Source organism: Carlito syrichta, unplaced genomic scaffold (genome assembly GCF_000164805.1).
Source record: "Carlito syrichta isolate Samal-C Ts95f unplaced genomic scaffold, Tarsius_syrichta-2.0.1 Scaffold303183, whole genome shotgun sequence".
In the NCBI taxonomy this organism is placed as follows: Eukaryota; Metazoa; Chordata; class Mammalia; order Primates; family Tarsiidae; genus Carlito; species Carlito syrichta.
In genome coordinates, this window is record NW_007247279.1 from 30856 (window position 1) to 56303 (window position 25448).

General features: G+C 44.0%; 1 protein-coding gene across 1 annotated transcript in view; it reads left to right on the forward strand.

Annotated features, from left to right (window-relative positions):
• LOC103260356 (sulfotransferase 1C2) overlaps positions 1-21155 on the forward strand; it is a 29809-nt gene extending 8654 nt beyond the window's left edge. Inside the window, exons 4-8 of the mRNA XM_008058003.2 lie at positions 4915-5012; positions 16871-16997; positions 17791-17885; positions 18015-18195; positions 20891-21155. Coding sequence (XP_008056194.2) covers positions 4915-5012; positions 16871-16997; positions 17791-17885; positions 18015-18195; positions 20891-21003 — 614 coding nt within the window. The 3' untranslated portion in view covers positions 21004-21155. The remainder of the gene's footprint in view (positions 1-4914; positions 5013-16870; positions 16998-17790; positions 17886-18014; positions 18196-20890) is intronic.
• The last annotated feature ends 4293 nt before the right edge of the window (positions 21156-25448 follow it).

Below are 25448 nucleotides of genomic sequence, written 5' to 3' on the forward strand. Positions count from 1 at the left end.
GGTGAAGACCAGCACTGAGAGGAGGAGAGTGCTTGCTGGCATAGACTCACTGGTGTTAGTCAAGAGTCCCAACTACCCTTGGCAGGTCCTGGAGTGGAGAGGAACCCCTGGACAACAGATTAGCCAGTGCCCAGAATAGCCACTCTCCCTTCCAGGCCCCTGTCTGCCCTCCTGCCAACTCCAGCTAGAGAGCCATTCCATGGGCATCAGATCGGCAACCCAAAGAGAATAGGTTTGGAAAGGCTTTAAGGAGGTGTGTGTGTGCGCACGCGTGCATGTGTGTGTACACGTGTGCGTGTGTGTGAACTGTACATACGTGAAATCCAAGCATGATCCACTCCGTTCAACATTTACACTGTGGGCCCCGTGCTACTCATATGACTTCATAGCCATTTGCCCTCCATCAGTTAGGATCTCATGGAAGAGACAAATGCAGACTATCGAATGACAAGCAGTGAGTATGTTCATTAGAGGATAACAGAGAGCTACTGTCAGTGTGAGGAGAAAGTGACCAAAAAACAATCTAGGAGGTGACACCTAGAAGATAAGCTGTCATTATGTTGTTGGGCGTCCGCCTATCTCTCCTGCCAGACCGCAAGCTCCTTGATGGTAAGAAACCAGTTCTGCTTAACTGTGAACTCCCTTGGAGCTGTTTTCACAGTACTAGCTGAATTGATTTATCCTACACAGCCACTTGCCATTTGGCTCAAATTCCAAGGCACGGTCAAGATCTAGGTGCAGATGGTGAAGGCCAAAAATGATTCCATTTGCCCCCTTCTTCCAGGCTGGCGGACATGAGAATGGGCTTTGTGGCCCAGGGTGTGTCATGCACACTCTCTAACCCCGCACTTCTCCACCGGAGTCTGAGCAACCATGGGAGTGTGCCTGGAGGGTGAGGCAACCCCAGGGTGCTTTTTTGGAGCACTGATGAGTGAGAGATGCAGAGAGAGAGAGAGAGAGAGAGAGAGAGAGAGAGGAGGGGGAAGGGAGGGGAGAGGAATGTGTAATGCACTTATATTTGCAAAAGAAAACACTGGTGGATGGATTTAGGCAAAGCCCAAACCCACAGAATCTCTCACCTGTCGGAGTTCTTTGGCATCAAAGTTGGGATCTGGTTGGAGACCGCCAGGAGGGCTGAATCAGGAGGAGGGGGAGTCCTTTCCTCTTGTCATCAGCAGGAGGGATGACCATGAGCCACAGGAGGACTGTGATGACTGAGTACAGACTTCCCAGTTAGAAGACCAAGCCACTTGTAGGCACCAGATTGCTACTTCCCACAGAACGTTGAATCAGGTGTGACTTGGAAGATGAGAGCCAGGTACCAGGAAGGAAACCGACCAGCTGCAGGTCTGACTTTCTGGCAGATTCCCTAGGTCTTGCTACAAAGGTTGGGACTGACAGTCAAACTCCACCTGTGCCCTTCGCTTCTGTCTTCTGTATCTGTGAAGGTTTATCCTAGTTTTTTCATCTCTGTGTCTCTCTACATTGTGCTTCTTTAGCTCTGCCACTATTTTCTTGTCAGTTATGTTTGTTCTGCTATTTGACCCTAAGCACTGTGGGATTCTGCTTTTAGAAGCTTTATAAATCTTTGGTCAGACATTTTTGGTAGTCTCTTGTTCCTTACTCGATTTCCTCTTTTATTTCTTTGCACATGTTTAAGCATATTTATTTATATTCATTATCAAGGCACCCAATAACTGAGGTCCCTGGGGTTTAATTCCTCTATGTATTTTTTCCTAGTCTTGCTCATGAGGCCTGTTTCCTCATTTGCTTTGCAATTTTGTGGCCCTGATCTCACACCTGTGTTGGAGAATTTCCAGTCTAGAACAGTTTAAGTTAATTTCTGGACCATGCGGACAGTGTGAGTTCACATTCATGAAGGCAGAGTGAGGACAGCGTTGTGGTTATGAATCCTCAAGGAGCCTCTGCTTCTGCCCAGAGCCAAGGCAAAGACAAGGACATGACCTTGTCTCCCCTTGCCAGTAAGTGAAGATTTTCTTTCTCACCCTTCCTCTGAGATTGCAGGTTGTTCAGCCTGGTGCATGGTTCTCTGTCCCTACTCTATGCCTTTTAAAAAAACCTGGCCTATCAGCCTCCCCACCTTCCCAGCAGGGGGCACAGAATAGAGAATTAGGGGCCTGGGGACAGGGGTACCAACCAACGCTGGGCAGCTGTCATCAAAGCCTCTGCCCCTTCTCCATTTTGCAGTTTCTTCTGGACTTTGGCTCCTGGAGGCTCTCCTTATGTTTTTTTGTGAGACCAGTAGTATGTTTTAAGAGTGTGTGTTGTATTTTAATCAGAAGTTGCAAGTGCATGATGACAGAGGAGGTCTTCATAATGTCCAGGTCACCGTGCTTTTAGCCTCGGAAGAATCTGGAAGTTTTCTACCAGGCGTGGTGGCTCAAGCCTATAATCTCAGCACTTTGGGAGGCCAAGGCGAGAGTATTGCCTGAGTCCAGGGGTTCAAGAACAGTCTGGGCAACTTGATAAGACCTCGTCTCTACAATAAATCAAAAAAATTCGCCGGGCGTGCATCTGTAGTTCCGGCTACTTGGAGGGCTGAGGTGGAAGGATCACCTGAGCCCAGCAGGTCGACACTGGGGTGACTGTAAGCATGCCATTGCACTCTAGTTGGGCGACAGAGTAAGACTCCGACTCAAAAAAAAAAAGTGGTTTTCCAAATTTTCTTTGTAATACCAAAATGCTTTTCTATTTAAAAAAAAGGTTATTGGAACTATATGATCTAGCAATTCCACTTCTGATCATATATCCAAAAGAACTGAAAACAAAGTTTCAAACAGGTATTTGTACACCCACATTTATAACAGCATTATCCACAGTAGCTGGAAGGTAGAAACAACTCAGTTGTCCACCAGTCAATAAACAAGCTGTGGTCTACACATACAATGAAAAGTTATTCAGCCTCAAAAAAGAAGGCCATTGTAGCACACGCTCCAACATGGATAAGGCTTGAGGACCTTATGCAGAGCGGCATAAGTCAGCCACAAAAAAGCAGATATTGTATGACTCTACTTACATGAAGTATCTAGGAGTGGTCAAATTTACAGAGACAGAAAGTCGAAGGGCGGGTGCCAGGGGCTTGTGGGAGGGGTCGTGAGGAGTTTGTGTGGAATGGGGCTAGAGTTTCCATTCGGGAACATGAGAAAGTTCTGCAGATGGGTGGTAGTGATGTTTGCACAACAATGTGAACGTACTTAATATCACTGAAATGCACACTTAAAAGTGATGAAGATGGTAAATTTTATGTTTATGTATTTTACCACAGCTTCTCAAAAAAAACTGGGCATTCCCAACATAGAAATGAAATAAAAAATGATCAGAATAAAGCATAACCCCTCTGCATCACCTTCAAGCCCCTTCACACACAGAGATACACGCAGCTTAGGGAACAAGTTGAAAGCTGTCCGTATTAGAGACCATGCAAGGCTTCCAAGCAGAAAAGCTGCCTGGTCAGAACCGCTCAAAAGCAGCTGTGATTTGAAGGTATCTGAGTCACTCACATTTCCAAGTGTCAGTAACAAGAGCATCAGCTCCAGACCTGGTCCCTCCCAGGTGAAGGGCTCCTTCTCATCCTCGTTCCTGGATCTGGCAGGAAGTCTCCCTTCTCCTGAGGCTCGGGAGAACAGCCAACACCACAGCACTCAAAAACTGAAAGATTGTCCAGGAGCCAAATTCACAACAAGGGGAGGGAAGATTGCACTCAGAGTAACTTCCTGGCATGAAGTTTTTGAAACATCAAGGTGTGGCAATGGTCCTCCCAGAACGTGAGGCAAGGGGTAGAGAGTGCCATCTTCTTTTTTCTGTCCCCACCCTATCTTTGGACAGCCAGGTACTGACTCAGGAGAGGACCTGGCTCCTGGGTCAGCTCAAGTCAGTGCTCAGGGGTCCTTGGATTACATGCTTAGGACAGGAGGCTTGGTCATCTTCAGACATCACACCAAGCCAGGGAGGTGGGAGGGCGTGTGGAAGGTTGCTTCAGAGCATACCTTGTTGTTGCACATTCAGAATCAAATGCAATTCTATTATCAGTTCTTGTTTCTACTTTTTAGAAATACCCGGGCGACCCTTTCGTGTCCCCTCCCACTGTGGGGACATTTCTGTCTTCTCAAGAAGTCTTGCTTTCCAAAAAAAGAAATATCCTCCTCCATTCAGTCAGGCTCCCTGACCCTTCATGCAGAGGGATTGTTGCCCATTAGCTGTATGTCAAGGTCTAAATGCAGCAGTGCCACCTCACAACAGCGTCTCACTACAGACCCTTCGAGCGGTTTTGGTTCCCAGCACTATGGCAAGCCAACTCCCCCCGATGTTATTTGCACATTTCCTGCCCTAGAGTGGAAAATCCTGAGAGAGAAGGCCCGTGTCTTCCTTCTCTGTGTTGCCTTTTCCCCTAACCTCAGTTTCACGCAATGATGGCACAGAGCAAGCATCCAGAAGGAGTTTTAAACGAGAGGGTAGAAATCGTAACTCACAGGCGAGCAAGTGTCTGTGTTTCTAGAGATGAAACAAGTGATTGCAAATAGGCCTGGTACATAGCACAGCCTGCTGCAGGCACATGGGGTCGGCTCTGGCCGGCAGGGGGGTGAGAGGCCTGCTCTCTGGTCCTGTCTCGCTCCGCCTCAACAAGACATCACTTGCCCATTCTCAGCTCCCGTCTCCTCACGACAGAGTGAATTCACTCTAAGCTCCCGTCCAGCTCTCAAGCTGTGTGATTCTACAAAAGTGAAGGGCACATCAATAATCCCATTGGGAAATCCCAAAAGAAAGTCAGAATAGAAGATTATCAGAAAGACAGACCGGAGGTGGGATATTCTAGACAGAGACAGAGTCTGGACAATAAGGTTCCCATGCAGCACTTGTGTGATGAAGATGCTTCCTCTTGAATTATTTTTAAAGGTGTGGAAAAAGCCAAAATGATGCCCTCTCCACGGATTCTAAGGACTCACCTTCCCACTCGACTGTTGCCACCATCTTTCTGGGATAACAACTGCAAGGTAAGACAGCAGCTGCTTCCCGTGACGGGAAGGAGGGTAAGCCCACAGAGAGCGCGTCCTCCAGACCCCGACTGAGAACATCCATCTTCACATGTGCCTTTCCACTGTCTCTGAAGCTTAGCAGCAGTAAGAGAAACTTCAAGTTCTGTGCTCAGCAAGACAGTCGCCTGACAGCTTCAAATAGTTCTGGAGAGAACTGGACATGGGGAGGCGGCGGTGCGTGCAGTAAGGCTAATGGTGAATGGACGTGAAGAGGATAGTGGCCCTAGGCTGCGGGCCACAGGCAGACTCATGCAATAGACCAGGGAGGGAAGAGTGAGAGGAAAAGACTAGAAGGTTGTTGCAAAGGGTAAACGGACGAATGGATGGAGCGACATTCTCGAGGGTCACTCGGCCTCAGCCTATGCTAGACTCTAGGCTCCTTGTTTTATTTATTCTGTGACTTTGTACGCACACCGATGTCTAAAAAGCTCCTGGCCCATAAAGGGCATTAGAGAATGCTTGCTGAATAAGCAAGGAATGAGAGAGTGTGGAGTCAGTGGAGTATGGGTACAAACCGAGCTATCGGCCGTGGTGAGAAAGTGGGACATTGTTTTTTCAGAGGTGGCAATGAAGAGGAAAGAAGGGCTGAGAAAGATATATTTCCGGGGAACAGGAGTGCAGCTGGAGGGACGCACATCACTTGACTTCAGTCCTTTCAGTGACGTTGGATAAGGGGACAGAGAACTTCATTTTGGGGACTATGGCAAACCAGATATCCTGAAGTCCTTTTGTATAACACACCTAGAAATGCTGCATAACAAACCACAAGTTCCCGTTCAAATGAATAGCTGAGATCAAAATAAAGTGAGGAAAATCCCTACCTTTAAAAGATGAAATTCAGAGAGGCAAGTGGAAACTGGAGCTTTCCTGGGGAAATTTAGTGACCAGGATGATCCAGCAAATTGAGTTTTTTTTAATTTCCTGGCTTTATTAATGACTGAATAATATTCCATTGTGTATACATACAACTTTTTTTTAAATCCATTCATCCATTGACGTACCCTTGGCTTGCCTCCAGATCTTGGCTGTTGAGAAGAATGCTGCAATGAACATGGGAATGCAGACATCTCTTTGGCATAATTTTCAATTTCTTTGGGTCTATACCTAGTAGTGGGATTGCTAGCTCATATGGTAGTTCTTGTAGTGTTTTGGGAAGCCCCACACTGTTTTCTATAATGGCTGTACTAATTTACAACAACACCATTTAAAGGCTGCATAGGGAGAGGATCAAACCTAGAGCAAAAGGAGCCAGAAAAATGAGGAACCAAAATTATGACCACTGAGGAGCTCCTTCCTCAACAGAGGGGTGGAGGAGGCAGAGACAGACCCAAGGGGACCTCCCGGTCAGATCCCACAAGAAATTGTAGCCACAGGTTTCCTCTCTCCAGATTTCAGATTCACATTTGCACTCGGCATTGTCCAGGAAGCTACACACTGAGAAATTAGCATAGAGTGTCTCCATTGCCACTGTCCATAGATCTACTCTGGAGGGACAGCTCAACTCATGCCCCATGGGTTTCTCACTTGAGCTCACTCTTCCACATTGCAAAATGTACAAAGGAACAAACTGCCATGACAGAGAGTCTTCAGAAAAAAGCAAGCAACAGAGTTAGACCTCAAGAACTTCAGTCAATGTAATTATCAGATATAAATATAAGAGGAGTGCATTTAAGTGGTGTAAAGAAATTAAATATTAAATAAAAAATAAAAGGATAAAATATTACTTTTAGAAGCAGAACTATTACTCTCCCAAGCAGATCTTGCAGCAGAACTCCTAAAAGCCAGAAGAGATTGGAGGCCTGTTTTCAGTATTCTTAAAGAAAAAGAATTTCAGCCAAAAATATCTTGTCCTGCCAAACTAAGCTTCATAAATGAATGAGAAATAAGATCTTTCCCAGACAAGCAAGCACTAAGATAATTTGTCACCACCAGACTGATTCTACAAGAGATACTTAAGGGCTTTCTAAATATGAAATGAAAGAATGATACTACCTAACACAAAAGCACACATAAGCACATAACCCACATGATCATATAAAATCAACCTCAAAACTGAGAATACAAAGCATCAAATTAAAACACTATGACAGGAACAAAACCTCACATATCAATAGTAACCTTGAATGTCAGTGGCTTAAGTGCCCCACTTAAAGACACAGAAAGCAAATCGGATAAAACAACATGACCCACATTTCTGCTGTCTTCAGAAGACCTATCTCACTGCCAACAATGCCTACATACACAAGATAAAGTGATGGAGAAAGATTTTTCATGCAAATTAAAAACAAAAAAGAACAAAGGTCATTATTCTTGTATCAGATAAAACAGAATTTAACCCAACGATAATAAAAAAGAACAATGAAGGACATTACATAATGATAAAGAGCTTGATCCAACAAGGAGTCTTGACTATCCTAAATGTATATGTTCTCAACATTAGAGCACCCAGGTTTATAAAATAATTACTACTAAACCTAAGAGATTATTTAGACAGTCACACATTAACAGTGGGAGTCTTCAACACCCTCCTAACAGCTTTAGACAGATCATTGAGGCAGAAAACTGACGAAGAAATTGGAAACTTAAATTTGACACTTGACCAACTGGAATTAACTGACATCTACAGAACACTTCACCCAACAACCATAGAATATATATTCTTCTCATCTGTGCATGAAACATATTCTAAGATCAATCACATGCTCTGTCATAAATCGAACCTTGATAAATTCCAAACCAAATCAAAATTATACCAAGTATCTTCTCTGACTAAACTGGAGTAAAAATTAAAAATCAACATGAAAAGAAACCCTCAAAACCACAACAAAACATAGAAACTAAACAGCTGGCTCCTAAATAATTTGGGGGCAAACAACAAAATCAAGACAGAAATATTTTGAAACAAATAAAAACAAAGACACAACATACCAAAACCTCTAGAATGCCACAAATCAGTGCTGAGAGGAAAGTTTACAACACTACATGCCCACATCAAGAATATAGAAAGATCTCATATAAACAACCTGATGTCACCTAAAGGAACTAGAAAAACAAGAACAAACTAAACCCAAAGTTTGCAGAAGAAAAGAAATAACTAAAACAGAAAAAATTAAACAAAATTGAGATTAAAAAAATACAAAGGATAAATTAACCAAAAACTGATACTTTGAAAGGATAAACAAGATTGGTAGAGTATCAATCCAATTGAGGGAGAGAGAATCCAATAAATACAATCAAAAATGAAAAAAGTGATATTGCAATAGATTCCAAAGAAATACAAAAGATTATCAGACATTGTTATAAGCATCTCTCTGCATGTAAGCTAGAAAATCTTGAGGAAATAGATAAGTCTTAGAAACACAAAATTTCTCAAGAAGAAATTGAAACTCTGAAAAGACCAATAATGAGCCACAAATTAAATCAATAATTAAAGACCTACCAATGAAAAAATGTGCTGAACCAGAAATATTTGCAGCTGAATTCTACCAGCCATGCAAGAAAGAGATGGTACTGACCTTCTGAAACTGTCCCAAAAAATAGAGGAGGAGGGATTCCTCTCTAACTCATTTTACCAAGCAATATCACCCTGATGCCAAAATCTGGCAAAAACGCAAACAGCAAAGAAAGAAAATTACAGAACTATATCCTTGATGAACAGAGAAACAAAAATCCTCAATAAAATACCAGCAAGCCATATTCAGCAGCACAAAAAAAAATCATTCACCATTATCAGGTGGGCTTTCTTCCTGGAGTGCAAGGTTGGTTCACCATATGCCAATCAATAAACATAATCCACCACAAAAACAGAATCAAAAACAAGAACTACACAGTAGTAGTAGATGCAGAAAAGGCATTTGATAAAATCCAATGTCCCTCCATGATAAAAACCATCTAGGAATCAAAAGATCATACCTCAGCATAATAAGAGCCATGTATGACAAACCCACAGACAACATCATATTGAATGGGCAGAAGTAAGAAGCATTCACCCTAAGAACTGGAACAAGACAAGAATGTCCACTCTCATCACACCTATTTAACCTAGTACTGGAAGTCCTAACCAGAGCAATCAGGCAGGAGAAAGAAATAAAATGTATCCAGATAGGAAAAAAGGAAGTCGAATTATCTCTCTTTGCAAACAGCATGATTCTATATCTAGAAACCCCTGAAAATTCCACCAAAAGACTCCTAGACTTAATAACTGACTTTAAAGTTTCAGGACACAAAATCAGCATTCACAAAGCAGCAACATTTCTATACTCTAAAGGCATTCAAGTTGAGAAACAAATCAAGAACACGATCCCACAGAAACAAAGATCCGAGTATCACATGTTCTCACTTATCACTCATATAATGGAAACTTTAACATCCAATGTAATACTATAAGAAAATGACTGACAGTAGTGGGAAACTATGGGGGGGGAGGGAGATGGGATCAATGGCAGCAAATATCTGTCTGGGGACAGGGAAATACCTCTTATCAACAGGGTGCCTGAATGAAACATACTTGTATACCTAACCCTTAACTGTACCCCACAACACCATAATAAAAAATATTGATTAATAAAAAAAAGAACACGATCCCATTTACAATAGCCACAAAATTTTTAAAAACTTGGGTATGCATCTAACCAAGGAAGTAAAAGATGTCTACAGGAAGAACTAGAAATTACTGCTGAAGGAAATCAAAGGTGACATGAACAGATGGAAAAACATTCTATATTCATGGATTGGAGGAATCACTCACATTAAAAGGTCCATACATTTGGACATGGTATGTTTGGACTGGTACAAAAACAGACATACAGATCAATGGAACAGAATAGAGAACCCCAAAATACAGGCCCTGACCTACAGCCAACTGATCTTTGGCAAAGTTGACAAACTTTGAAGAAAAGACAATAATCAGTGATGGGAAAACTGACTAATCATATCCAGAAGAATGAAGTTGGATCCCTTTCTTCCCCTTACACAAAGTTAACTCAAGATGGATTAATGACTTAAATGTAAGACCTCAAACTATACAAATTCTAGAAGAAAGCCCAGAAAACATTCTCCTGATCATTGACCTGGGCAATGAACTTATGACCAAGTCCTCAAGAACAAATGCAGCAAAACAAAAATTGACAAGTGGGATATAATTAAATTAAAGAACTTCTGTACAGCAAAATAAACCATTGACAGAGTTGAGACAACCCACAGAATGGAAGAAAATATTTGCAAACTATGCATCCATGAGAGAACTTATATCCAGAATCTTTTCATGCAAAAACCCAATTAAAAAGTGGGGAAAAGGACATGAACAGACACTTCTCAAAAGAAGACATGCAAGTAGCCAACAAACATGAAAAAATGTTCGACATCACTAATCATCAAAGAAATGCAAATCAAAACCATAATGAGATACAAGTCAGAATGGCTATTATTAAAAAGTCAAAAACAATAGAGGTTGGCAGTATTGGCAAGGTTTTTGGCAAGGTGGCAGAAAAAAGCGAAGGCTCATACACTGTTGGTGAGAATGTAAGCTTGTTTAGCCCCTGTGGAAAGCAGTTTGGAGATTTCTCAAAGGACTGAAAATAGATTTACTATTCAACCCAGCAATTTCACTATGGGTATATACCCAAAAGAGCATGAATTATTTTACCAAAAGATACCTGCACCAGTAGCTTTATGGCATCCCTATTCACAACTGAAAAACAAAACAAAACATGAATTCAACCTATGCGCCCATCAACAGTGGACTGGATAAAGAAAATGTGGTACACATACACCATGGAATACTATGCAGCCATAAAAAGTAATGAAATCTTGTCCTTTGCAGTAATGTGGATGCAGATGGAAGCCATTATTCTAGGTGAATTGACACCGAAAGAGAAAAATGAATATCACACGCTTACACTTATACATGGGAGCTAAACACTGGGTACTCATGGGCATAAGGATGGAAAGAACAGACACTGGAGACTCTTGATGGCGGAAGGAAGAGAGGAAAGTGAGAGCTGAAAAACTACCTATTGGGTACCATGTTCACCATTTGGATGACAGACTCGATAGAAGCCTAAACCTCGCCATCATGCAACATACCTCGATAACAAACCCGTGGTAAAAAATAAAAAAGAAGAAGAACAATTAAATAAATAAATGGAACTTCTATAACTGAAATAAGCATAATCATTGAAATTAAAAACTCCAGAACAGTCTGAAATGCAGAATAGATACAGCTGAAGAGAAAATTAGTGAAATCGGAGAGGGATATGGGATGAAGTTTTGAGGAAGAAAGAGAGTCCTATGGCTGGGTGCAAAAAATATGAGAGAGTGTGCAGGAGAGATTAATAATATTATTATCAAGCAGCAAGAGCATGAAAGACAGCCCAAGGTTTTAAAGTTTAATAACACCAATGGATTTTTTAAAAATCAATATCTGTAAAAAACTTTCTTCATTGGTGCTTGGCAGCTTGGTAAGTTGAAGAAGAGGAAACGAACACTAGGACATGGCAGACAGTGGCAGAGGAAATGCTTCCAAGAGCAGGATTTGTCAACCTCAGCATTTGCTCTAAGGGGCCTGGGATGTGTGTTATTTCTTATTATTTATTATTTAGAAATTCTTCTGTTCTTTTTTATTAAATGTTATTATTACAGGAATGTGGGGCACAAGTGAGGATTAACTACACAAGCAGACTGCATGCAGGTGAAGTTTGGGTTTCTAACTGTCCCTCACACCCCCTGGTAATGAACCAGGTACCCTTTCTGTTGTCACATGCTCCCTACCCTCCTCTCTCCACCCCTCCCAGCAGTGCCCAGAGACTGCCAATCCTCCCACACACGCCACCTTGTTCTAATGTGACCAATGTTCAGGGCCCATTTATGAGGGAGAACATGCGATATTCTTTGTTTCTATGACATGCCCAGTTCTTTGTTGATATGACAGTCTACTTAGTATGATGACTCCATCCAATTGCTGCAAAGTCCTGATTTTGTTCTTCTTTGTGGCTGTGTAATACTCCATCATGTATATGTACCACATTTTCTTTATCCAGTCCACTTTTGATAGGCAGTAGTGTTGGTTCCATGTTTTTGTTATTGTGACTAGTGCAGCAATAAACACGCATGTGCTGGTGTCTTTTTTGTAGAACAATGTGTGTTCCTCTGGGTATATGTCCAGATGGGGGATTGCTGAATCATATGGAAGATCAATTTCTAGTCCCTTTAGATATCGCCACACTAATTTCCATTGCGGGTGGACTAGTTTGCACTATTACCAACAGTGCAGAAGCATCCCCTCGTCTCCACACTCATGCCAGCATCCATTGTTTTTGATTTATTAAGGATGGTCATCCTTACTGGGGTAAGATGGTATCTCATTATAGTTTTGATGTGCATTTCTCTGATGATTAGTAAGGTTGAGCATTTTTTCATGTGTCTGTTGGCTGCATGCATGTTGTCTTTTGAGAAGTGACTGTTCATGTCCTTTGCCCACTTTTTAATGGGGTTGTCTGTTTTGTTTTGTTTTTTTCCTTTTGCCTCATTTGAGTTCCTTCTAGATCCTGGATGTTAGGCCTTTGTCAGATAGATAATTAGTAAAAATCTTTCCCCATTCTATGGGTTGTCTCTTTACTCTCTTGATCGTTTCTTTTGCTGTGCAAAAGCTTTTCAGATTGATAAGGTCCCACTTGCCTATCTTGGCTTTTATGGTATTCGCTTCTGGGGACTTGGTCAAGAATTCGCTGCCTAATCCAATGTATATAATGGAGTTTCCTACATTTTCTTCCAGGATTCTTATAGCTTGAGGTTTTATGTTTAGGTCTTTGACCCATTTTGAGTTGATTTTTGTATATGGTGATAGGTAATGGTCCAGCTCCATTCTTCTGCATGTGTTTAGCCAGTTTTCCCAGCAACATTGGCTAAATGTGGTTGCCTTTCCCCAGTGATTGTTATTGATGAGTTTGTTGAAGATGAGTTGGTTGAGAGACTGTGTTTTTGATTCTGGAATCTTTGTCCTGTTCCATTGGCTTATATGTCTATTCTTGTACAAATACCAGGTTGTTTTGGCCACTGTAGCTTTATAATGAAGTTTAAAGTCTGGAAGTATGATACCTCTCAGTTAGTTTCGCCGAGGATTGTTTTGGCTATTCGTGCTCTTTTTTGTTTCCCATATGAAATTCTGTATTGTTGTTTCCAGGTCTGAGAAAAATGATGTTGGTAATTTGATGGGTGTCACACTGAATCTGTAGATTGCCTTGGGTAGGATTAACATCTTAACAATATTGATTTTCCTGATCCATGGGCATGGAATGTTTTTCCATTTTTTTGTGTCATCTTTGATTCCTTTGAGCAGCGTTTTGTAGTTCTCACTGTAAAGATCTTTCATTTCTCGGGGTAGGTGGATGCCAAGGTTTTTATATTGTGAATGAAATTTTGCTTTTTATTTGGTTCTCTGCCTGCTTGTTACTGATATATAGAAATGCAAGTCTTTTGCACATTGATTTTGTACCCGAAGACTTTAACCCAAGTTGATTGTCAGTGTGAGGAGGCTTTTGACAGACTCTAGCGTTTTCCAGATATAGTATCATATGGTCTGCAAAGAGGGTTAGCTTGTTTAACTTTCTCTTTTCCTATTTGGATACTCCTAATTTTCTTCTCTTGCCTGATTGCTTTTGCCAGAACTTCCATCACTATGTGGAACAGGAGAGGTGAGAGTGGCATCCTTGTCTAATCCCCATTCTCAGGAGGAATGCTCCCAACTTCTGCCCATTGAGCAGAATGTTGGCTGTGAGTTTATTATAGGTGACTCTCACTGATTTGAGGAATGTTCCTTCTGTGTCTAGGTGCTTAAGGGTCTTTATCAAGAAGGGATGCTGAATTTTATTGAACGCTTTTTCTGCATCTAAGGATATAATCATGTGACTCTTGGTTTAACATCTGTTAATGTGCTGAATTACGTTTATGGTCTAGTGAATGTTGAACCAGCCCTGCATCCCAGGAATAAGCCCACGTGGTCATGGTGGATGATCTTTGAGATGTATTGTTGGATCCAATTTGCTAGAATCTTCTTGAGAATTATCACATCTATGTTCATCAAGCAGATTCGCCTGTAATTCTCTTTCACTTTTGGGGTCTTTGCCAGGTTTGGGTATTCGTATGATGTTGGCTTTATACAATGAGTTGGGGAGATATCCATCATTCTCGATTGCCTGGTATATTGTCAAAAAGATTGCTCCTTGTATGTCTTGCAGAATTCAGGTGGAAACCATCTGGTTTGGGGCCTTTTGTGGTGGGGGAATTTCTTCTTCTGACTGAGTCAATTTCCTAGATTGTTGTTGGTCTGTTTAGAGTTTCAATTTCTTCTTGTTTCAACCTTGGGAGGTTGTGTGATGTCAGAAAATCCTCCATTTCTTTTAGGTTTTCTAGTTTGTTTGCATATAGGTATGCATAGTAACCCCTGAAAAGCTTTTTAATTTTTTCAGGGTCAGTTGTGACTTTGCCTTTTGCATTTCTAATTGTGTTTATTTGGATTTTCTCTTTTTTTTTTTTAGTCAATCTGGCCAGAGGAGGGTCAATATTATTTATCCTTTTAAAGAACCAGTTTTTTGTTTGGTTAATCCTTTCTATGATATTTTTGTCTTCTATATCCTGCAACTGTGATTTTATCTTGAAGATCTGGATGCGTCTGCTGAAGTTAGGATTTATGTGATCTTGCCTTTCCGGATCCTTCTGGTATGGCATCAGGCTGTTTACTTGATCTTTCTGTCTTCTTGACATGTGCGTGCAATGCTTTGAATTTTCCTCTTAACACTGATTTCACGGCATCCCCAAGGTTCTGATGTGTCTTTGTTTTCACTTGTTTCTCTCTTGATTTTTGTGTTGTCCCAGAAGTCGTTCCACAGCATGTTGTTTTGTGTGTTTGGGGGGGATCTTGTGGGTGGCAGTATTTATTTTTGTTCCACTGTGATCCGACACGATGCACGGTATTATTTCCATCTTTGGTTATTGGATGCTCTGAAGCTATTAGATGACCCCCGTTCTAGGGTCCATTTGGGGATTCAGTCCGTGTCCCCTCGCGTCACCTTGTGGCCGACTTCTGTCACTGCAGATTCTCTCTCCTGCGGCTGGAGCCCTTGGGGCGGGATGGGGGGATGCGGGGGTGGGGGATGGGAGGTGCTTTATGGCATTACCCATTTTCAAGATTTATTATAAAGCCATAATAATGAAGAGAACGCATCCTTAGATACAGAACATGCAAATAAGTCAATGAAACAGAACAGGAAGGACAGACGTACACCCACACATGGACGCTTGACTGATTTTTAGCAAAGGTCCCAAGGTGCCAAATGGAGAATGGATGGTCTTTTAAACAAATGTGGCTGGAGCAACTAGAAATTCGTGTGCAAAAGAAGTGAATTAACATCCATGCATTGTACTATAGCCAAAATTAACTTTAAATGCATCCGTAGCTCAATATAAAACCTTAATTTTAAAAAGTTACAGAGGAAAATATGTGTGGATTTGGTTTAGACAAAGATATCAGATAAGACCTATGTAGCGTAACCACATAAGAAAAACACACGGCTGAATAATTTGTGGCTCTTTCTAATACGGCTGGGGAGACGGTGCACAGCAGCCGGGTCACCCGCAGGCGGGCCCAACCCGCCCTGAGTTGGCCACCAGCCCTGCAGGAAGCCGCGCTCACGGGGTCTGGCCCAGCGGGGGTCTTTGTGCCGGTCCACCTGGGCTGCCACTCCACCTGTGCCGAGTTGTCTGGTTGTCTGGTGACCCGTCCTGGAATGCTCGGGGCAGGTGGGTAGCCGCCCAGAGCAAAAGAGCCTGGAAACTGAGGTGGGTGCAGATGTGGGCTCTGGACTGGCTGGTTTGCTTATTTACTGCATATCTGGAAATGAGCTGCCCTGCAAAGGCAGTCCCTCCAGAGTCAGCAAGGCCCCGGAAGGTCAGAGGGTCAGAATGCAGAATGCAAAGGACATGAACCGTACGGCACCCATGACATTTGGGCCCTCACTTCTTGTGTGGGGAGCAGGGCACTCTCCTGTGCCCCGTAGAATGTTGAACAGCATCATTGACCCCTACTCAGATGCCATGGCAGCACCACAAGTTGTGACAGCCAAAAATGCCACCAGCCATTGACCCTGTCCCCCGGTGAAGAAAATCATCGCCAGTTGAGAACCATTGCTTTAAGGTTTAAAAAAAAAATCACAGCATTGAAATAACGGGTCACAGATCTGAGCTGGCTGGTCAAGAGATCCCTTTGGGATCAGTGCTGATAAAATGTGAATGGAGTCCTAAAAGTCCCTGTGAGATAACAGGTCAAGCATGGTTAAAGTGAAAGGTTGGGGGGTGGAGGGATGTGAAGTTGGGGCCAAGGTGAAACCTGGAGGGACGTTTGTCTGGGCAGAACCAAAGTGATCAGAAACAGCCGTCTTTGGAGTTGAGGAGATCGGGAGAAAAATAGGAACTACTGTCTTGCTCTGTGGCCCAGACACTTAGCCGTGAAACCTCCTTGTAGCTCTGGGAAACTGAGATTGGTGCGTTAGAGGGGTCGTCAGTGTCCACAGGGAAGTTCCTTAGTCAGACGGCAAGGTCATAGTTTCTAGGGAAAGACTTTACTTCCGGTACCAAAGGGACAATTAGGAGTCAGGCTAATCGATGGTCTAATTAGTAGAACAGAGTTCAAAATAGAGAGCAGAGTCAGCAAAGAAACAGGAATAGGCAAAGGAGAGAGCGGTCACGAGTCCCATCGCCAACACTACAGAGTGGAGAGCCACTTTTCACAACACCTTTCATCCACCTCTCTTCTTACTTCCAAGTTCCTTTATGTCGCTCGAAATGCCAAAGACTGTATGGTTTCCTACTACCATTTTCAAAGAATGAATCAAGTGCTTCCTGACCCTGGAACCTGGGAAGAGTACTTTGAAGCCTTCATCAATGGAGAAGGTAAGGGGAAACCCTTCCCAGCCTTGCATTCTCGCTCCAGCTAGCATGAGTCGAGGGCATCACACTTAACCTCTGGATACCCTAGAATGGCGCGTGCCTCTTGGGACATTACCTACCACAGGCTGGGACTGGATGAAGCAGCCTGGCTGCTTTGGCAGTGTCTATCCACAGCCCTCAGCAGACGTCTTCCACCCCATGCAAAAGCCTGTATTAAGCTGGGCTCGGTGGCTCAGCCTGTAATCCCACGCTTTGGGAGGCTGAGGTGAGTGGATTGCCTGAGCCCGTGGGTTCGAGACCCGCCTGGGCAACTTGGCAAGACCTCATCTCTACAATAAATCCAAAAATTAGCCGGGCGTGGTAGCGCGCACCTGTAGTTCCAGCTACTTGGAAGGCTGAGGCGGAAGGATCGCCAGAGCCCAGCAGGTCGAGACTGTGGTGGCCGGGAGCGGCAACTGCACTCCGGTCTGGGTGACAGAGTGAGACTCCAACTCAAAAAAAAAAGCCTTTATTCTGGGTCATGTGACCTGTAGAGCCATTCCTTCGAAGGGCATCCTTGTCCCCCATGTGATTACATATCATAAACGAAGTCGCTTTAAGTAGCACATTGGGGCAAATAACCCCAAGGCTGTCCCAATCCACATTGCCCTCAAAAGCTATCAGAGAGGACCCTTAGGACTTATTTAATGAAGCATGTGTTTTTTTCTCTCTCCAATGCACTTCAGGGACATGAAATCCTTAACTCTCAAGCTTTTATGATCCCTTTGTAGACCGTTCTTTTTCCTGTGTGTTTCAGTGGCTTGGGGTTCCTGGTTTGACCACGTGAAAGGGTGGTGGGAGCTGAAAGACAGATACCAGATTCTCTTCCTCTTCTACGAGGACATCAAAAGGGTGAGTCAAGGCCCTTCAAATGCCCCGCTTCAGACCCAGGTGCAAGGAATTCAAGGAATGTCCCAAAGAATCGATGTGTGTCTTTTTGATACTCACATCCATTCCAACCCAACGTTAACCTCGTCACAGGATCCCAAGCACGAAATTCAGAAGGTGATGCAGTTCATGGGGAAGCACTTGGATGAAGCAGTGCTCGACACGATTGTTCTGGAGACGTCATTTGAGAAAATGAAGGAAAACCCCATGACGAATCGTTCTACGGTTCCCAAATCTATCCTGGACCAGTCCATTTCCCCCTTCATGAGAAAAGGTTTGTGGGGCCTCTTTATGAAGTACTCAGCCTGTCTTGTAACGTTCTGCCTGCCTCCTAGCAAGGCGATATTGTGTTTTATTAATTCCCATATTGTGTTTTATTAATAGGAGCATATTAATTTTATGATACTCATAATCATCTGTTTCTAATAAGACTAGGGACTTGATCCTGCCCTAGAAGAGTGAGCTCTGGGGTATTGCTCCAGGATGGGGTGCAAGAAACAGAGAGACCCGGAAGCTAGTCCCGAGGCAAGGGATTGTTGTGAGGATTCCATGGAGAGCAAAGGAAATGGAGTCTTGGAGATAACGAGGAGGAGAAGCCACTCTCGGTCCAGACCTCGCAGGGGTCCCGGGTCTAAGGGTCCCGGCCTAAGCGGCAGTAGGCGTGGTTCTTTCTCGAAGGCTCCACCACTTCCAGGGTCAGCTGCTGTCCACATATCAGCTATGCATGTCTTCCTCCACTTACCAGCTTCCGTGTCTCCACCCGCTGGACGTTTTCCTACTTTGCAGCTTCTGATGACTCCCTTTGTGCTCATAACTTGGGCTTGACCGTGGCCCAAACCTGCTCTGCATCATGATTGTCAACCACAACTACTCTTGAGAACTGTCTCGCCTTTTCAATATGTCTTAATTTCCGTTCCCAAAAGAGGAATTATAAACGGCATACCTAATTTTTTTTTTTTTTGAATTGCAGTCTCACTCTGTCGCCCAGGCTGGAGTACAGTGGCACACTCATGGCCACCCCAGCGTTGACCTGCTGGGCTCCGGCGATCTTTCCGCCTCAGCCTTCCAAGTAGCCAGTGAACGCTGCCGTGCCCGGCAAATTTTAGATTTATTGTAGAAATTAGGTCTCACCCAGTTGCCCAGGCTGGTCTCGAACCCGTGGGCTCAGGCAATCTACTCGCCTCGGCCTCCCAAAGAGCTGGGATTACAGGCTGAGCTACCAAGCCTGGACACCTAATATTTTTGAAGAAAAAACACTTCATCATTTTCTCATTTAAAGAGCCATACATGTCACTGTTTAAAAAAAAAATTAAATTGGTCCAGGAGTGATGGCTCACATCTATAGTCTATAGGACTTTGTGAGGGCAAGGTAGGAAGATACTTGAGCCAGGAGTTCCAGACCAGCCTGGGCAATCTAGCAAGACCTCTTCCCTACAAAGAAAATTTTTTTAATTGTTCAGGCATGGTGGCATGCACCTATAGTGGGAAGCTGAGACAAGAGGATCACTTGAGCCCAAGAAGAGATTAAGACTGCAATAAGCCAAGATCAGGCCACTGCACTCCAGACTCGGCAACTAGATACTATCTCTAAAAAAAAAATTAAGACATATAAAATTCTATTTTTAAAAAAATCTTTCCACCAGAACCCTACTCTCAAGAAATAACTACCAACAATATGGAAGTCCCTTCCCTCTCTGTTTGATAAAGATATACTTTCTACAACAGTGGAAAACTGCTTTCTAATATCTTTTCTTCCTCCTTTTTTTTTTTTGCAAGTATCTAAATTTGTTTCATTGAATTTTCCAATCTACAACAGCATTCCATGCTAATAAAATAAGCCAAATAATTCTCTTTCTCTTATCTTTGGGTAATCACTGTCGATGATTCTGCGAGGATCCCTTCTTTAGACCTATACAAATGCACCTGTCTACACAGGCTCCTTCCTCGGGCTCATGCAAGCACAAAGTTACCTTGATGAGAGCTCTCTCTCTAAAACACAAAACGTGGTCGTATTTTACACATTCACTTACCAGAATCTGAGACATCCCTCCAGGGCAAGGAGTGTAGATTCATGTACCCCACTGATTTGAGTGGCCCCAGGTTACACCAAGGTATTTCTCTATAGATAGATACTATGGTTGTTGTTTTCAATTTATGGCTCTATGAATATCTTGGCACATGAGTTATGCATTCCTGATGTTTTTATTTCTGTTGTATAATTTTCCAGAGGAAGCACTGATGAGACAAAGAATAGATTCCTATTTAAAATTAGTTTAAGTTACTCCTCGGTTAAAAATAGTATCTTATTCATATTTTCCCCAAATTATTTGTTACTGAGGTACAATCTGCATAGCAAAAGCACACAGATCTTAAGGGCGCAGTTCTACACGTTTATATAAATATATACACCCATGCCACTAGCACACCAATCAAGATACCAAATATTTTCACCACCCTAGAGAGTTTCCTCTCATGCCCCTTTCTAGTAATCTCTAGCCCCGGAGACAACCGCTGTTCTAATTTCTGTCACTGCAGATTGATCGCACCTGTCCTTGGACTTCACATAAATGGAATCCCACAGAATGTGCTTTCTTGTATCTTGTGTCTTTTGCTCAGTATAATGTTTTGAGATTCCTCTGGGTGGTGGCTTGTCTGTGGTTCACTCCTTTTCATGCCTGGGTAGTAATCCATAGTGTGAATATACTACAGGTCTAGCCAGGGCATGCCAGTTCGCTAGGTCCCTTGGGTCAGTTATCCAGCTGATTTAGATGCCCATACCCCTGCACAGAGCCCCAGGGATGTTTCTCAGAGCAGAGAGCTACAGGTGGGCAGGTGTCCCTGAAAGAGGACTTGTGGGTGGTCAGCACGTGGACAGCCCAGGTTCAGTGTGGGCCCTCAACTGCTTTACTCGGGGCCACCAAGTCTTTCCATCAGAGAGTGACACTCCTGTCTGAACTTCTCTCTTCTAGGAACTGTGGGGGATTGGAAAAACCATTTCACTGTGGCCCAGAATGAGAGGTTCGATGAAATCTACCGAAAAAAGATGGAAGGCAGCTCCATAAACTTCTGCCTGGATCTCTAAGCAGGACTGAATAAAATACAAGGGTGGAGGGCAGGAATGCAGATGCTGTCTTCAATCCTTCTGTATCAGCCAAAAGAATCCCTGAAAGCACATTGTAAACATATGCAACATGATACAAACCATCTCTGTGATCACTAACGGCATGCTACCACAAATACCTGTTTTCTCATCTATCCTTTCCAAAGTAAGAAATAAAATAGCTTAATAAACTAAGTAGAATATAAGATTCAAATACTTTCATACAATGTCATAATACCTTGCCTGTAAGTACAGATATTAGATTATAGCTTTATTGATAACACAAACTTTCTAACATCTGTCCTGGCCATTCAGGGAACGGCAAAAGGGGCTTGATCCTGGGGATACTTCTAGGGCAACCCTGGTGCAGTCAGTCCTGAGGAAACATGGTCTGAGTGCCCTTGCTGTGGGTAGGGAGTAAAACAGAAGGGCACAGAGATGTCAGAAAACCAGTACCTGATTACACGAGTCCTGGCGCTAGGGGGTGTAGGAAACAGAACGCATGAGGCGGCCTTTGGAGAGCCCAAGTTGCATCCTGGTGAAAGCAGAAAACAGGAGACGGAACTGGTGTCAACAGTGTCAGCCTGAATGTGGCAGGCAATAGGGTCTCGGCTTCAGGGATATCCTTTCAGGAAGCCCCTGACCAAGCTAGGCGCTCTTTGTCCCGGCTTCAGGGGGATGCCCTGACCAAGCTTGGCCGTCTTTGTCCCAGCTTCCCATGTTTATCCCAGCTGTAGCCTTGTGGCTCTGCGTTTACTTGTCAATGTCTTTTCTGTGCGTCCCACTGGAGTGTGAGTTCTTTGGGGTTCAGTTTCGTGTCTCCTTTACTCTCAGGACTCAGTGTAGTGCCTGGCACACAACCTGTGCCCAGGAAGAGCGGTCAGACAAATGAACAAATGTGTGGATAAATGACTATGACAAACCAGAATTTCCCAACTGTGACCCTTTTCCTTTAGTCCCCAACAGTGCCTTTCCGAATCTGAAGGCGGCAGAGCCAGTTTACCCCAGGAGCAGGGATTCAGAGGCTGCATCCAGCCCCCTAAAATTCTGGGTGCCTTTTGTTATCTCGACATACTGGCAATTCTCAACAATGTCAGTGATGAGAAGAAAGAAACTCCTGTTGGTCTAAGTTCTAAGTAATTGTTGGGTTGCTACTGAGTTTTAACCATAGGTATATAAGCTTCAAATAAGCACATTTTTAATGTGGCAAAGAAAAAGAAAAAAGCGGTCTGTGTCCCTACTAGATTGTGAATGCTTGTTGGTTCCACGTCGTATTCACCTTTGTGTGGAAGTGGATTCAGAGATCCCATAACTCAGAGAACGCAGTCCGCCTATGGGTGTTCCTGCTTAAATACCAGATTCAGCATAAATGGTGGTAGCCAACCAACAGTGATGGTAAGGAAGAGAAGCAGACCTTGAGCTTCTTCAGTTCTGTCATTCTCTGTGACCACTTGGAGTTTCCACTTATATTCAGAATATGAAACAGTCAAATTTGAAAGACTGTAAGCTGCAGGGTGTAATATTTTTGACTGGTAATATTTTTGACTAGTAAGCACTAAGTTGTGTTTATACAGGAATCGTTTGCTGATTTTGAATAACTTTAAAATTGAAATTTATTCTTTTCTAAGGGCTAATTATTTGTTTTAAAACTCAGGAATGAAAAAAATTCAGGAATGAATCAAGAAAATGAAGCTTTCCATCAGCAGCTGTCCGATTTGTGTTTTTTAGAGACATTTTCGTTTGAGTAAAATGGACTTATTCTGATTCTTTTTACTGGCATGAGTCTGTACACAAAGTTGAATAAAAGGAAAGCTTCATTGACTTTTCTTTACTAACCAGTATTATTATTATGTGTCTCTATTAATGATTGATACTAAAGATAATTTTGTTATACAGTGAAGAAAGATGGTTAGAAAAAAAATGGTTGACCCTCGGGTCAGCTATGGTCCCATCTCACAAACTACATTCTGATTTGTTGGTTGGCTTGTTGCTTGGTCTTTTTCAAGGAGTGATTATCCAATGACTCGTTAAGGCAGAGTAAGGAAGACTTTATTCGGAACTATCTCAGCAGTACAGGAACCACAGCAATGGCGTCCCAGCAGAGGAGAGATATTGGGTTCAACTCCATATAGCATGGGCTAGCAGGTGTGTACAGCTACGCAGCCAGGAGGAGACCAGGAGGTGCAAACATTAGGGTCATTGGAGGAGGAGGAGGGTCCTGGCTAAATTTGCCTAACAGGATTCCTGCTGAAGACAGACCAGGGTGCTCGGGCATTATCTGGACGATGCTGGTGTACAGAGAGCCTAATCAAATGTTGAAGGGGGGGAGTTCTTGCTAAATTGGCTTAGCAGTTTCCTTGGAAAGCCTGGGTTTTACAAGGAAATGCACGGATGGGCTTAGGAGACGTTGCAGAAGCCTGTTTGGCAGACAAAGAATGTGAACTGCAAGGTGTAACATTTTTGATTAGTAAGCACAATGTTGTGTTTATATGGGAGTCGTTTGCTGATTTTGGAATACTAGCTTTAAAATTGAAACTTACTCTTTTCTGAGGGTTAGACTCTTTCTCCTTCTTTGTCCCTCACTATCTCAGAACCAACACAGCAACTGTGAGGTTTAGTATGTCGAAGGGTTTTGAAGCTTCGTGCCATGAGATTACATGGGGCTGTGGGTCTTTAAACCTACAGATCACATCTACGTTCAGGCCTCTAACAGCCAGCGGAAACTACATGCCGCCAGGAACACATGAGAGTCCAGGCCGAGGTGGAGGGCCACCACGATGGCAAAGCCCAGCCTTTTGCACCTTGACCCGTCCTTCGCAGTTCAAGCAAACACAGGAGCAGAAACACAAGATACAAAACCAGCCCCCGGGGTTTAATATTTAGGCAAAAGCTGAGGGGGGAGCTCAGCATGTCCTCTCCCCGCGCCTGTGTGTGCCAACAGCCCAAAAGGAACCATCGCAAGATGCTGCTTTTCTCCTAGAGTCACAGCCCTCCTTCCTTCACTTATGTATTTATTTATTCATTCTCCATCGACACCCCCTGTGTCAGGCACTGTGCAAATAACGGAGACACACGGTGGGCAAAGCCTTCTGCCGTATTGTGCAGGCTAGTGTGTGAAACAAATGTCCGTGAAGTCATGACACACCCATCGAGGAGAAGCCATGACCAGACCAGCTGTGGCTAGGGCTTGGGGGACAGCTTTCCCGAGGGAGATGTTCCTTCCCGTGTGCGGAAGCACATGCTGGCTTTAACCAGGAGAGAGGCTGGGCAGAGAGAAGGAGACCCAGGAACAGTCTCATGGTGGCGAGGGCGTGGTGCCTGTTGGAGGACTAGAAGGAAGGGTGGTGAGGGCCAGAGCAGGCGCTCAAGAGAGAACCAGAAGGTGGGGGTTCTACGGGGCCTCGATGGCCATGGCAGAACGTAAGTCTACCCTAGGAGCAGTTGGAAGCCCCTGAAGCCTGCAGGAAAAACAGCGACACCCTCAGGCTGGCATTTCAGTCTGCCTCCTGTGGCTAGACCCAGGCAGAATGTGGGTGGGCACAGCACCGGTCCAGAGGGCCAGGGAGTGGCCGAGGGCATGGAATCTTTCAGGGTTCAGGTAAAAGGTAGAAAGCTGGCCTCCTCCCTTGGCCCCTGCCATCTGGCTACAAAAGGGGAAGGGGAGATTTAAGACTGATGAGGAGGATACCCATTCTCTGCTGAATATCTTTTTCTGAAAAAAAGAGTCAGGAGCGGGGCTAGCAAGATGGCGACAGAACCCGCCAGAGCGTGAGCCTCTGCGTGGGTAAGTGTGCCTAAGGACAAATCTGCACGCGTGTGTGTGTGTGCGCGCGAGTGGGTAAGCGAATGTCTGACGGAGAGGAGACACACGATCGAGCACATGGGGCTCCCCTGCAGAAGCAGCTGAAATTTACTACTGTTCTGAATTCTCCCCTCCCCACGGAGAAACATCCACCGTTCTCAGGGCATCGCTCGGGAAAAGGCAGCAGAGATCAGCCGCCCCTTGGCACCTGGTACCCAGCCCACACCACCACCTATGGCAACAGGCCAATCACTGGCAACAGGGACCATGGAGAAGGTGCAGGGAGGAAACCTGGAGCTGAGCCCCACCAGAGGAGAAGACATGGATGGATGTCATTTTATCTGTCCAGGAACCTGGACAGAGACCTGATTTAGCTCCCCCAATCCCGACCAGCCTGCATACGGAGAACAAGGGGCGATCTCCACATCCCTCTGGGATCAACCACCGCTGACCCAGAGAGGACACTCCAAGGGCACGATATCGGAGAGCATCTCCCTACCCCCCCCACTGGACCATAGATGTGTGCAACCAGAGTGGTAGACCTAGCAGCAGAGGGGTTGAGGTGAGGTTTGATCTGATTCAGCTCCCAGCCTCCAGCAGTCCCTGGAACATCGGACTCATGTGA